The sequence below is a fragment of the Anneissia japonica genome, unplaced genomic scaffold (assembly GCF_011630105.1).
Source record: "Anneissia japonica isolate Jap-2015-1 unplaced genomic scaffold, ASM1163010v1 scaffold288260_len165978_cov153, whole genome shotgun sequence".
Lineage (NCBI taxonomy): Eukaryota > Metazoa > Echinodermata > Crinoidea > Comatulida > Comatulidae > Anneissia > Anneissia japonica.
The window spans coordinates 72,543-87,411 of NW_022755101.1; the positions used below are offsets into that span (position 1 = coordinate 72,543).

Genomic DNA, 14,869 nt, shown 5'->3' on the forward strand with positions numbered 1-14,869 from the left:
TTTGGCTTATTTATTGAGGCACGCCTCTAAAGTTTAGTTTTGGCCTTCCTGTTTACTTGTTTAGGCTGTTTATTCTAATCCCACCTAGCCTAGCCTATTGTTTCTAATCATGCTTGCATGACATTCTCACTTTATACTATCTAGCTTTTTCAACCCTCACTCACTCGCCACTGAGGAAGGACTAGTTTTGTCCGAAAGCTCTGGTTCTATTTCTGGCTGTTTACTTACGTTTACTTTTTAGCTGTTGCTTATCATTTTTGTATCTCTACTGAGATTCAGCCATTGTTTCCCACAGCATTGTTGTTTTCCAGTATTTTGCCTATATATATATACATTATATGAGCACCTATAATCAGGGTGGGAGAGGGTGAGGCATGTAATTCCTACTATCAACCAGAGGGCAGTGTAGAACCACAACCAAACTTCAACTTACAGGTAAGTCTCGTTTAATTGTTTAATTCTACACCGCCCTCCAGGCTGATGCAGGAATTCCATGGGATTTCAAAGCAACTGGAAACAATCCTGTTGGCTGGATATTCTACACATAAACTAAAACAAAAAGTTTATTCACGTTAAACGAAACTTACAAGGGAACTTGTAAAACACCGTAACACAACAAAATATTAGGCCTTGATCAAATCTCCTATTATTGAACTGCAATGTGTTATAACAATAAACCCTTCAACGTGCCCTCTTTAGCAATAGCCCTGTCTACTTTAATTTCAATCTACCAATAGCAAACTGGAATTCTCAAGTTGTTTTAATCATACATGTTAAATCTAAGCAAGCCAAGGTTTGGGCCCTGCCCGCTGTCAACAATGCAACCAGTGCTGCCACCTTTAGAGTTAATGTTTTTAGTTGCATATTGGTGTTCTTACCTAGTGAACTAATACAATCTAACATTTATCTTTCCAAACTATTATCTGTGACAGCGCACTCCTTGCGGTGTTAATCGCACTATAGCCTAAGCCTTGGTCTAAATGGAGTATTGTGGGGAACTCTAAAACTGATTCTATAGGGGGTTCAACATAATTAATTTTTCGTTGGATACAAAATACAAGCTACTTTCTGATGTATACTGAATACTGTTTGTGGGTTCCAGGTTTCCACGATTGGAGGAGTAAATTGGTAGTCCTTTGAGAAATATTTCTCTCTGTACATTTCCCTGATAATTTTGCAGCTATCAATACCAGCTTCTTGTCGTACTCCAGTGTTAGCAATGAGTTCATCTTTGGTAGTATTATGGGATTGTCCATCAGTAGGTCCACAAATATCGTAAACCATGGTTGGGTTGGCCATAATGGCACAACAAGCACTGCCTTTGCCTCCTCGGTCCTTACATTCTGTAGGACTCTTGCAATTAGGCTAAAAAGGAGGGAGAATATAAGCTGTAAAATTACTCCATCTTTGGGAGAAGGCATCAACAAATTCTGCATCTGAATCTCTTTTCCAAGCAACATATTTTTTACATTTAGCATTTAAACGAGATGCAAATAAATCAATATCAACATTTCCCAATTTTCCAATTATGCTATTGAAAATATTTTCATTTAGAGACCATTCACAACAGTCATTGAAATTTCTACTCTCAAAATCCGCAAGTGTGTTCTGAGAGCCTGGGATATGGGTTGCCAATAAATCAGTGTGTAATGCACTACACTACCTCCAAATTTTGTAAGTTAATTAATTCAACTCTTTGTTTTCGGCCTCCCTTGTGATTTAAATAAGTTAAAGCAGTAGTATTATCCATTAAGAGCCCAATTCTGTTTCCATTAATCTTCTCTTTAAATGACTTTAAGACCAAGAAAGCCCCCAATAGTTCCAGGTGATTAATATGCAGAGATTTTTCCCGCTCAAGCCACCTGCCTCCAACTTTCTCATCTCCTAAAGCACCTCCCCAACCTTCATTTGAAACGTCTGAAGACAGTATGATATTTGGGGGAACTTCAATTATATTTTTGAATTGGTTACTAATTCCTGTGGTCCACCAACTTAAATCTCTCTTCATTTTATTTGTAATACACATTTTAGCATCAAATTTGCCCTTGTTTCTTTTTAAGGCTAAATCTTTTGCGAATTCTAAATTTCTGTAATAAAGGGGCCCCATATTCACTGCTGGGAAACTTGCCACAATGCTACCAATGACTTTGGCTACCCCTCTAATCGTATCATCTTTTTTGTTAATCATATTTAGACACATATGTTTTATACTGTCCTCTTTTTCATTTGGTAAAGTAAACTTCATTTCTACTGAATCAATAATAAAGCCTAGATGCTGTATTCTTTGGCATGGATATGTTATAGATTTGTCCCAATTAACAACAAACCCCAGTTCTAGCAATAAAGAGAGAACTACTCCTATAGACTCTTTAAGTTTTGTTTCTGTGTTCGCAATTATTAGCATGTCATCCAGGTAGCCTGTGATGGTATGCCCTTGTTGTTTCAGTGTTGCATATACTGGTTTCATAAGTTTTGTGTACTTCCTTGGTGCACAGGATAGTCCCTTTGGAAGACATGTGAATTGATAAAGCTTTTTATCCCACAGGAAACGAAGATATTTTCTATACTCTTGCGCTACCGATACCCCATAGTAGGCATCCTTTAAATCTATGGATGCCATAAAACAGTGTGGGGAGACCAGTCGTAATGCCGTATCAAACGACTCCATCTTAAAATGATGGTACTCTACATGAACATTAAATTCTTTCAAGTTAATATTAATCTGAACTCTAAATTCTTTTTTTGGAACAACGAAAATCGGTAATGTGTGTTCACCTGGCTCATGTTGAGCTATTTCAATTACCTGTTTCGTGATAAGCTTAGAAATTTCTTTACACAACACGTGGCTATGCACTGAATTTGATGTGGGTTGTCTGACAGAGATTTGCATGGGAGGACATTCAGGATCTCTAAATTCTATTGTGCATCCTTTAACAATTTGAAGTATCTCTTCATCTGAAGTTATACTTTGCCACTTTGGCAAATTATGTGCAAGTCTCCCTGCCTTGAATGTAGCAATGTTATAATCTCTTACCCGAGTCTCTACTCTCTTTTCAGTCCACCTCTTTTTCTTCTTGAGCGTGACCTGATAAGGTCTGTTTCCTTGAGGGTAACCTGGATTCTTGTAATGGGAGGGATAATGATTTGTCTAACCAACCCTCCCTCTGTACGGTAAAAAATGCTGTCTTTGCCTGTAAGGGTGATATCGGATATTTTTATTGTCATATGCACTCTGTGATGCCATAACCCTGGTTTCTATCTTTGATTCAGTGATCAGCTTTGCAAGATTATCTCCAAATAGGAATTCTTTCCCTGGCTTATTTGCCCTTGTGCAAGAATTCTTTAACTCATTACTTAATAGAGGTTTAAGCATATCTCTTCTCTTAATAGAGAGTTCAGTATGCACATGCCTTAATAGAGCGACAGACTCTAAAAGATTTGATGCCATGCTCTTAAAATTGAGCTTAATCTTATCATCCTTCACTTTGAGTAGGTCATCCAAGAAATGGGCAAGGGTACCAGTCACTCTGATAATGCTGTCTTGTAGTACAGACATCTGCAAGTCTTTCCTCTTTTGAGACCCTTTAAGTTTGTCCCATATCTGTGTGTTTACTTTTGGGACAGTCAGTCCAGTACAGTTACTTGGGATTTTATGTTTTTCTAAAATTTCCTTTCTTTTTTCCAAGCCAAAATCTACTGAAAATTTGTCATTAACAATTTGTGCTAGCTTCTCTGAAATGGGGGGGCCTGTCATATTCGATGGTCTCAGTTCAGCGTCTAACTGGTCTAGTAGACCATCCATTTTATTTTCATCCTCATCATCAGAGGCGACACTACCAAAATCACCCCCAAAATCACCCCCAAATATGCTTAAGGCATCATCAATAGGCTGTCCAAGCATAGCTTTATCTGCTGACTGTGCAGCCGGTATAGGTATTTTTGCTGTCTCTGCAGCTGTAATTTGTGCTGTCTGTGTAGCTGTACCATGAACTGAAGCAGATACTCCATCTCTTCCCCGCTTTGTTAATTGCATTAACAATTCATTAGTAGCCTGCATGCTTTGTTGCATGCCTGCGAGTATTTCTACTAGGCCTAAGCCCTCGGCGCGCGCCTCGTCACCTGCTGCTGGTCAGAATAATAAAGTGTACCTAGCTTTCGTGACTATAGCTTCGAAAATTTTTCAGAGAAAGTAAAACTTCGTCTGGTCGTCACACAAACGAACACGACTGGTTTACGCTTGCGCGATCACATCCCATGAAATTCCTGCATCAGCCCGGAGGGCAGTGTAGAATTTGGATATGGTTTTGTAGTCAGATTTGCGAGAAAAACTTCAGCTACCCGTATTTCCCGACTGAGACGTCAGTGGGAGCTGCAATTTGTATGGCAAGGAGATTGAGCAACCCTTCATTCATACAGTATTAAGGGAATTCACGCCCAGAAACTTTGTAGTTATTAATATTTTGGTTATAATAGAAAATATTATTCATTTTTTGGTGACGTCACACTCACATTAGTTAGCATGCATACGTCATAAGCTAGATACGTCACCTTTTCCTGGTAAGGCTAAACTTTCCCGGCGTGCTTTTTTCATGGATAAACACCACTGCTTTGCACATGGATGCCTTGCCCAAACCAGGGCTACAAGAGCCGCATTGTTAGCATTGTATAATACTTAAATAAGGTACCTCTGCAAATGAATTATTCTTAGTTTTTTTTTTCTTATTTTAATTTATTTCTTCCGAAAGTGTACTTTTTATCACATATAATTCCACTGTCTTAGTTGTCTTAATCAAATCATAAACAAAGGCAAAATCTGTCTTCTTATCAGCAGGAATTCACAGTTGTCGTAACGATCAAAAGAAACGTTTTAAAATTATTGATAATCTTATCGATAACCACCTGTTCTTCCTTATGATACAACAAAGTTTCTCCACTTTCCTTTCTTCTAACATTGACTGCATTCGTTTTGATTTGATTCACATAGCTTAATCTTGCCACTACTTGTGAAATGAAATGCAACTCAAAATTGGAATCTTTCGTGAATGTTAATTACAATGACCTCCTAAATTTAATTTAATGCACTCTTTATCTCTCATTTGTCTCAAAATTACTTGAGAAATGTTATTCTATTCAGCTAACTGAATTCAATACCTTCAACCTTACTTAGTGTACCAATCAGATTTCAAAACTGGTCAAAGCACCGAGACCGCCCTTCTCAAATTACATGGCTTCTCTAGTTCAATTAATAAAAATAATTTTGTAGTTCTTGTTCTTCTTGATCTCTCTGCAGCATTTGATATGATTGACCATCCAATTCTAATTCAGCCTCTTTCATATAATAATGGTCTTTCCGGCATTGCTCTTTAATTGTTTTTCTCAAATGATCATCAAGTTCTCAACAAGTCTGTGTCCAAGGTACCATTTCAACAACTACTCTTTTAAACTGAGGTGTTCTTTGTCCTTGGTCCGCTATATGAAAACATATAGATCAGTCACAATTTTGTCAATAAATATACTTGTCATTGCTATACTGCCTACAAAATACTTCTACGGTATTATGTGTACAGTCATGGCTTACGCTATACCGCCTTATAACGCCGATGGTCTGCATTGGTAACCAGAGGAACAATGGAATACGTTCAAAGAGGTCTTAGAAAGACTACCGAATTGCAATACAAATAGATAGGAAGCCTCAAACAATCCAAGCCGCTACATTGAAAACTTTTATAGGTCTGGAATACAGAGATCGATTGAAAACACTGTCTTTAACTTAGGAGGAAAGAAAATAATCATGATACAATAATCCCCAAACTGATCAATGAGCATCAAGTAAACCAGAAATACCCTATATGAGAGACACAAATTCTTCCTTGCCCAACAAAAAGCAGATGAATCTGTTGGTGCTTATTATGTATAACTAAAACAACTTGCTGAAAAATGTAAATTTGGTGACATGGAAAACGAAATGATAACAGACAATTAGTCATTGGATCATTGCCGACGGACCGGCAAAAGCAAGAATTTTCAAATTCAATGAAACGGAGGTCAGACTGAAAGCAACGTTGGAGAGCCTGAAAATTAGTTAATCCACCAACGAACAGCTAAGATTTATGCAGCAACTTCCTCCAGTAGAATTTTAAAAAAAGTGTAGAATGCATAAGCACTGCCGGTAAGAAACACATGCAAACTCAAATCAATCCTACAAAACGAGCTACACCGGAAACGTGACACGTGGAACACAACACTAGGAATCCAAACAACAAGAATGCCTGTACAGTATAATTGTACTACTATGCATGCTTTAAGACAATGTCCAGCATTCGGACAGAGCTGCAAAAGCTGCAGAAAGAGAAACCATTTGGCTAAGAATTGTCGAGCAACACAAAACTGTAACAAAATCTAGACAGGCAAACGAGGCAAAATTCACAATATTATTTCTTCAAGAAATGGCGCTACCCCTGATGCCCCTTTGGTCAGATCAGGAAAAAAGGGGGTTGTAAAATTCACTGATACGGCTGAAATAAGTTCGATCACATTTTGAGTAGGTGGGTAGACAAGACGTTCGAGCTTACTTCAAGACGATCGGTCCCAACTGGTCTGGAGTAAAGATTATTTATAACTTCTGGGTACAGGACAGAATTTTAAAAAAAACTTCAATAATTTTATGGATTATTTTTAAAATGTAAAATGTGATTTTCCATTTGCACCAATTTAACTGAAAGGCGTATAACACACGACTTTATCTTGATATCTTGATTTTGTTTGGTAAAATATGTACTTCAGCGCTCGAGTTACTTTATATCTTCATAAGCCAATATTGTCAATTTTGACCCTTAACCACGGGGATTTATTTTCCCTTGTTTTTCGTGTACTTTCATATAGGATTCTAATACATACCATAACATTCACCATTAATTCTTAGTCGTTACTCTATTCATGCTACATTCATCCAATAGAAAGCTCAATATTTTAAATACAAAAAAAAAAAAATACATTGCATCATGGAATAATATTGCAAACATTTTATTATTATTTTTTATTATTTATATCATTTATACAGCACTATTTCTTTGTAGATAAAAGTCGCTCCTTTTCCAATGGTCATTGGGTTGCTACTGGTAAACATTGCAGGGGTAGGAAACCCCACCAGGCACCCATTTATACTCCTGGGTTGCAAGAATCCATGCAGTTTGATGAAATTGGGAGGGAATAACATACAGACCTATATGGTCTACTATACATACAAGCCCAACAAGACAGGCCTTTCTCAAGAACACAAGCGAAATGTACAGTACATACAGCGAGAGACTGAAACTCCGGCCTCGATGTTGGGAACCATACGGTTTCCGCTGCACCAAACCGCTTCTGCAACATATAAAACTAGTGTTTTAATTACATTTGTGCTGATTTCATTTTAAAATTAATTGTATTTGCATTGCAAATTGTTGCTGTAAATTAGTTCTAATTCTACTTAGCTGATTCCTTATGTGAATAATAATAGGGGTTCTACTATATTAGGTAACAAGGGAGATATTTGAGCGCCGACGCCTCAACAATCATGAATATATTTATAATTCTCATTCCTGATGTATCCTCTTCTATTTAGGCCCAGCAAGTTTTTCTTTACAAAAAAATAGATAATAACTTTGTGCATAAGGTTTGAAATAAAAAGTAGATCTTACACACAAATCTTTGGTAAGCGCCGACATTGGGTAGAGCCAGCCAAAATTATGGGTACCAGTCAGCCAAAATTTTGGTAAGCGTTTTTAGGTACCTGCAGTTTTCCCTACGCTCCTGAGCTAGAGACCCCGCCGCACCTACTCACCAGCCAGCAGAAAGGTATTTGTCTAGCCGAGACCTGGGTAGACCCCTTCAGGCTTATGAGGCATAGGGCTGTGTAATTCTTACTTTTAACTTAATAATTTGATTTCCAAAAATAACAATTACATAAATAGCGGTGGCAAATTCTAAGCTGGTTCCTGGCGGCGTTTGAAGCTGTTCCAGTATAGTAGTTCAACTGTTGTAATCCGGTTGTATATTTAATATACAGAGCGGCATAATCTATACTAGGATTATATAATCCTTTTGTAAACCTTTTGTAGAAATACCGAGATGATGTCCGGCGGGGTATAGTTTTACCTGTAGTTAAGTCGGCTCTTCTGTTTTGTACGGGGATTCATATGTAAAAGCTCTGGTTGTTTTGAATGCCCCTTTCCATTTCTTTTCAGCATTTTTGCCATGTTACTTGATATTCATATTTTATTTGATGTTTGAATTCATTTGGAATACAGATTACTTGACTTGACACTATTCCATTCTACGTGGAGAGTCATCCGTCCTAAATACCCAAGAATATTATGACAGTAAAATAACGGGGTGGTCTTGTAAACTATAAACTAGAAAATATGTATCAAAATTTATTGGGGAAGTGGTTTGATCAGACACTTCAGGATATAGGCAGTACTAGCTGGTCAAGTCGAGCAAGCAGAGGAATGGTTGAAGCTTATCCAGAAATCAGAATTACCAGGGAAATTCAAAGTATGGTTGTATCAATATGGCATGCTTCATAGACTTGCATGGCTTTTGACAGTCTATGAACTACTCCTTACTACTCTGGAGGCGATGGAGAGGAGGTTAAATAAACATTTGCGGAATTGGCTGGGAATACCACCAAGGTTTACATCAATAGGTCTCTACTTTAGATCTAGGCAGTTGCAACTACCGATGTCTTCAGTGGTAGAGGAGTTTAAGATTGCAAAGTACAGGCTTGTAATGACTATAAGAGATTCTAAAGACATAAAGGTTGGCGTAACTGGTATTGAAATACGAACAGGGCGTAAGTGAACGGCAGAATCGATGAGGATGTAGAGAATGCAGAGAGCAGTTTGAAGTTAAGGGATATCATAGGAAACCTTTGTATTGGCCTATTCTATTCTAGACCCTGTCCGCCAATACAAAGGTTTCCTATGATATCCCTTAACTTCAGTCATTACCAGCAAGGAAATAGAGCCAACAATAAAGAGAAAAGAGACACGGTGCCAGAAGGAGGTCCGTGAGAGGGAAGACAGAGTTAGGAACTGGAAGCACAGGAGGCATGGATGAGAGTTTTGTTTTCGCGAAGAGACACAAACATGGCTGTACTAGTAAACAGTCTATGCTGGGTCTGTGTAACAGACACCTTTTTTCACGCTAATTAACAAGTTAATTAAAGTTAAGAAAAGAAGAAAAAGCATAAATTGGACATATGGGGGGAAAACATTTTTAAATTCCGATATTTTAATATTGAAATTTACGGTTTCGCAAAGTAGTAGTAGTAGTAGTAGTAGTTGTGGTTTTGAATGAATTGCAAAATATCACTGAGACTAAACGATGCCTGTCTCTTATACACATCTAGATGTGTATAAGAGACAGCCATTAATTCTTAGTCGTTATTCTAACAAGTAACAGGTTGTTGCGAAGATGTACCTTGACTGTCTTTTATTTACCAGGTCTTGGGTTGAAATCACAGTTTTCTGTCCCTTCCCTGTTCTGCCTGATAAAGCACGACATTATTTTCAATAATAAAATAGAGCTCAATACTCTTTAACATCGTTTTTATAGGTAGAAAAACTTGAATGCACAAAGGCCTACTTAAAAGGGTGACTCTTCCAGGTTATCGTAGATGTTAACCTGGAAGAGTCACCCTTTTAAGTAGGCCTTTGTGCATTCAAGTTTTTCTAACTATAAAAACGATGTTAGTTTCTTTTTTAAAAGCTAGAAAACTTTTTTTTTTTAGTGTGCGGATTGTTTAATGTTGTACATCACTTTTTAGAACACAGCCAAACTACAAATATATAATAATAGCACGATCGACACTAGTGTGTGCAGTTAAGTGCCGTTTGATACAATTATGGCATACAAGGATGATATTTCGATTATCGATTAAAATTGTACATTGTTTTTTAATTATCCCCGTCGACAACCAATCCGCCGAGATGTCTCATTCACGCTACCGTTCTTGTTGAAAAAGTGACCTTTCGGTATCCCGTTTCGCGTTCGCTCTAAACAAAAACCCTTGGTGGCAGCACAGTCTGTTGCTACCTTGCTACTGCTGTGGCACGCACTTGGGCCGTGGTGCACAATGTCTAATTTAATGGTACGGAAGGCTAGGGTCTAGCCTAGGACGAAATACATTGATTATGATTATGATTATCTCCGAAAAATACGAGTAAATTTGTAATCAAATAAAATGATGATTTTCCCAAGGTAGTATATAATAATTTAATATAATAAAATATAATTAAATTTCATTGAAATGTTGCAAATACATTCTGTTTCTGCCCCGGTTTCTGCTTCTCGATTTATCGCCCGAGATCAGCGGCTGAATCTCGGGTTGCTTTCGAGTACGAGAAAACTAAAACTAGTCCTAAACTGGTGATGATCATACACAGAATGTGCACTTTTCTCAGCGGATTGGTTCAGAGATAACGAAAGCTCTCTACTAATTGCCTAATTCGTTATTGTAGGCCTACAAAATGTATAAATTCGGTAGCATCAGCTGTATTAAGTAAAATAAAACAGCTTGCCATATATCAACTAAAAATTATCTTGGAGAGACATGTGTTATAGGCCTACTTACCTACAAAAATTAACATTATTTTACTCGTAGATTTTCCATAGTCCAGTCATCATATAAACCAAAATGTGACTTAATAGCAGTATAATTGTATCTCAGTTTTTAACTTTAATTATAATCTACAAATTATTGTATTGGTGAAAAAAACTTTGACATTTCGACGGTTATAACTATTCTTTTAGCGTCTGAGTATGTGCTAAGGGCCTTATCTGCACACCTGAAAAGTGCTGGAATATTGTTGACGCATAGGCCTAATACAAGTGGCCAACTGCCTCAGTTGGATTTTATGTAGGTACTGTTTGATTATCTTGCAGCTGGTTCAGTTCAACAGCAGTAATCATGATTTCTTTTTCTGTAATTATTGTCCATTCTCGTTAATGATGGTTTCTTTACCACCCAGTCTTCTGTTCATCATCTACAATCCTACAATATAAAAGTAAATTTTAAATATATGTTAGTGTGTACAATACAAATTACTGTATAAGCATATATAAACTGTGATATAGTGATACTATAAAAGTCTATTAGCTCAATCAGTGCTTTCATCTGAATCAGTTATGCAGGTAATAAACATGGAAACAAACCTTTGTGCAACTTCATTTGGCTGGATCATCAAAATTGACGTCTTCAATAATAAAAATCACTACTTTTACTTCTGACTCCTCTTCTTCATCATCAACGTATTCTAAATCGCTCGTCTCCTGCTCTGGGTTATCAGAGGAATAGTAAGTCAAAAATGATTACTGAAAATTCGGAAAATATCGTGGAAAACTAAAGAATCGTAATGGATTCGCATGGAACGAGAAGCAAAACAATGAAAACAAGCATAATGATTTAAAGTATATAAACCAAATATTAAAGTAATAGTAACATTGTTACTTTTTAGTGATTTGGGACTTGAAATAAATTTTCATAGGTTGTGCAATTAGACATTTTCTCTTAGTAATACTCCCTGATTCTGCAAAATAGGTTTCTTATTTTTATATTACACAAATATTTGTAATCTTGATTTTATGATTACATTAAAAGGTAGGTTAGAGCTGTGGATGAAAAAAAAAAAAAGCGTGCGAGGTCACGTCTCCGTTCAGCATTAGCTGCCTTTAGTCCGGTCGATAAGGTCAAACAATGTTACAGTGCATGCAAGGTTATTCCCAACTAATATATCGAAACAAATTATACTTATACTTTCAGCCGACAATGTTGTACTGTATGAAGGAAGACGTTCCAAGTCCACTTGATACGCCGTGGTATACCAACAATTGATAACTACTTTTATACAGTACCAGTGAGATTTATAAATGCAATTGAAATCCCTTTAGTAAAATAACATAGTGTTAGCTGCCTCAACGTAGCAGTTTTAATATGCTGATCAAAAAGGACACTGAAACGATTTTACTGGCTTCGGCTGTATCATTTATTCTATATTTCTTGCCATCATATCAAGCCGTGTCGTAAAATTCTGGCAATCAAATAACAACAATCATAATTATTAACATTCAGAAAATACAATCATAACACTAATTAATTAAATGAGGCTTATGTAGTTATTTATCATATTATTATCAACACTGTTCATCCACAGTATCAACTGTAATTACTAATTATTATTATTATAATCGTTTTCATAGGTAAGTCAATGTATTACAAATGATTCCACAGTCGAATGTAGATCCTAGTATAGAGAAATATCATAGTTAACAACAATAACAGTATTAACAGTATCCTGCTGTGCTGCTCAATCAAGCGGAACGGACCCGCATCGAGTGTACGACGACTTTCAGCGAATCATCAATGAAGGAAGTTTAATTCAAACACAATAACTTTAAATTTAAGCCTAGAATGCTTACAATGCAATATCATAAAATAATCAAATTGTTCAACATAGCAATTGTCATGGTGATTATCAATACAATTATGAGTACAAGAAATATAGTAAAATCATCTTATTTCCTGAATATGTTTGCATGGAATGATATAACAATTAACTAGACCTAGGCTACGCCTACACATACATCAATGCGTACATTAATACGAACACCCGACTCCGTGAGAACTCCATAAAGAGCCAAAGCAACACCCGTTTATCTAAATTAAACAAGGCATAATACCACAATATTTCCGCTAACCAGAAAGTACATCAATATGTTCCTTGTATATTACTTAAACATTGAATAAAGAATATTTACCGGTTCAGGTGTCACTGCATCAAAAATCAGACATGTCAATGAGAACATCAATCATTCAAAAGTTTTGATTAATTCAAAATGGATGTTACTGCCAAAGATCTTATAAACACAAGATAGCGTTCTCCGCGATTTACGCGTGCAAATTCTGTAATAAGGCATGAATGGCGCCCTCTTGCTAAATTGGAAACTTTTGACCCTTGACCGCTCTTACCACACTGTGCACCGCGCGACTTTACCTTAGGGTATCAATCCTGTGAACAGCAGAACAGGAACCATCTCAGATCCATGGCAACAGATAGGACGCCCTCTTCCAAAACTGAATACTTTTTCTCTCATAGAGCTATTAAACAACTAGAGTGCTGACAAGATGGCGGAGCAATTCAGAGTTGTGTATGTGTACCATCCAAGATGGCTGCCGTAGGAAAGCGCCACCTTCAGGCTTAGTATACATATTATTACCATAAATAAGCCCTCTGACCGAATATTATTTCATTAATGATAATTAGTATTGATAATGACAAATTATTAAACTGTCGTAGCCAAGAAGAGGTTAAGTAGAACATCTTATTCCTGTCTCTTATACACATCTAGATGTGTATAAGAGACAGCAGTAGCACTTATCATACTACATTAAAACATATTTTTAAGTTTAGAAGCTTTAAATCATTTTCTAGCCCTCCATAGTAAATTCTTTTATCTTTAGTGGACCTATTATAAAATCAAAACCAAACTATTACAAAAAATATAAAATAAAGTTATATAATTAACAAAATTGTACAATGTAGTGTCAAGCAACAGCAGACACAAAATGCATTCTCAGTTAGCAAAAGGCAATTCAACCGCCTCCTTCTCGATGTTGCTTACAAATCACGGTCGCAACCCACAGTTACACTAAACTGACGACCCCCACAGTGCTGTTTATTACACCTGCCTCAGACTTTAACTGAATACAGCAGCACTGATTTGATTACAACATCTACTCAAGAACACAAATCATAACTACCATTCCTCCACAAAACGGTGAAGAACAAAAATGTAAATTATACCCTATCGTAACTAATGAACAATATTATAATGTACACACTTTGCGTATAGCTTAATAATAATAAAAAAAAAAAAAAAAAAACTGAAAATATGAATCGAACAAAGCATCACAAACTTAATATAAAATTCATAACAAAATGTATTATATTTAACGAGTGAATACATTCCTTTAGATTTAGTCGTAGTTAAAACTTCGACTACATTGTTTGTGAATACAAATTGAAGTTAAAGATGCAACTAGCACTAAATGAAGTTCTAGTTCGGAGTTCGACTAAAGTTTGTTTTAAGAATACGGGCGTATATGTTTCTTTGTATTTCACTAAAGTAGGCATGTCAGGCGCAGGCGTAAACAATGCGAAAACAACATCGCAGGAGCAGGGTTCCGATTTTTAAATATTCATTACTCGCCTGATAATTTATGTATCTTTATGTAATAAACACCATTAGATCGCTTTTTATCTCTGCTTTCGTTTGCAGTTTACCCCATCCAAATCCGTTCACTAGTTGTTAAATGAAAGCGAATAGAATTTGGAACGCCACCATCGGACCTGCCGATAAGCGCCGATGTTGTGAACTGGTCTCTTTTTCACAACAGATCAATTCAACCGTGCTCGCCCCTTATTGGTTTCCTATGGAAGCGTATTGCTGCCAACTAAAAAAAATAAAACTTAGATATTATTATTATCTCGTTATTACGAGATATCTCGTAATAACGAGATAATTAATTATCTCGTTATTACGAGATATTATCTCGTAATAACGAGATAATTACCTCGTGATTACGAGATATTGATTATCTTGTTATTACGAGATATTATCTCGTAATAACGAGATAATTATCTCGTTATTTCGAGATATTATCTCGTTATTACGAGATAATATCTCGTTATTGGATTGGTTATTTAGGTGGGCATAGTATTTTCTTCAATTATTTATTTAATACCAATGCGTCTACTAAACTAGCAATACACCATGTCAGCTGGTATTTCTAGGAACTGAAGTGTGTGTGGGAGGGGAGGGGAAT

The 14,869-nt window shown here is 36.4% G+C and overlaps 1 protein-coding gene and 1 long non-coding RNA gene across 2 annotated transcripts in view; one reads left to right on the forward strand and one right to left on the reverse strand.

Annotated features, from left to right (window-relative positions):
* The window catches only part of LOC117123335, a 4,819-nt gene extending 3,929 nt beyond the window's left edge, over positions 1–890 (forward strand). The window contains exon 4 of the mRNA XM_033269225.1: positions 883–890. Within this exon, the coding sequence (XP_033125116.1) occupies positions 883–890 (8 nt within the window). The remainder of the gene's footprint in view (positions 1–882) is intronic.
* Positions 891–10,246: 9,356 nt separating this feature from the next.
* Positions 10,247–13,008, reverse strand: LOC117123341. The gene is made up of 2 exons (XR_004447844.1): positions 11,200–13,008; positions 10,247–11,038 (listed from the first exon to the last, which is right to left on the reverse strand). It is a non-coding gene; the product is annotated as an uncharacterized LOC117123341 (long non-coding RNA).
* Positions 13,009–14,869: the final 1,861 nt, after the last annotated feature.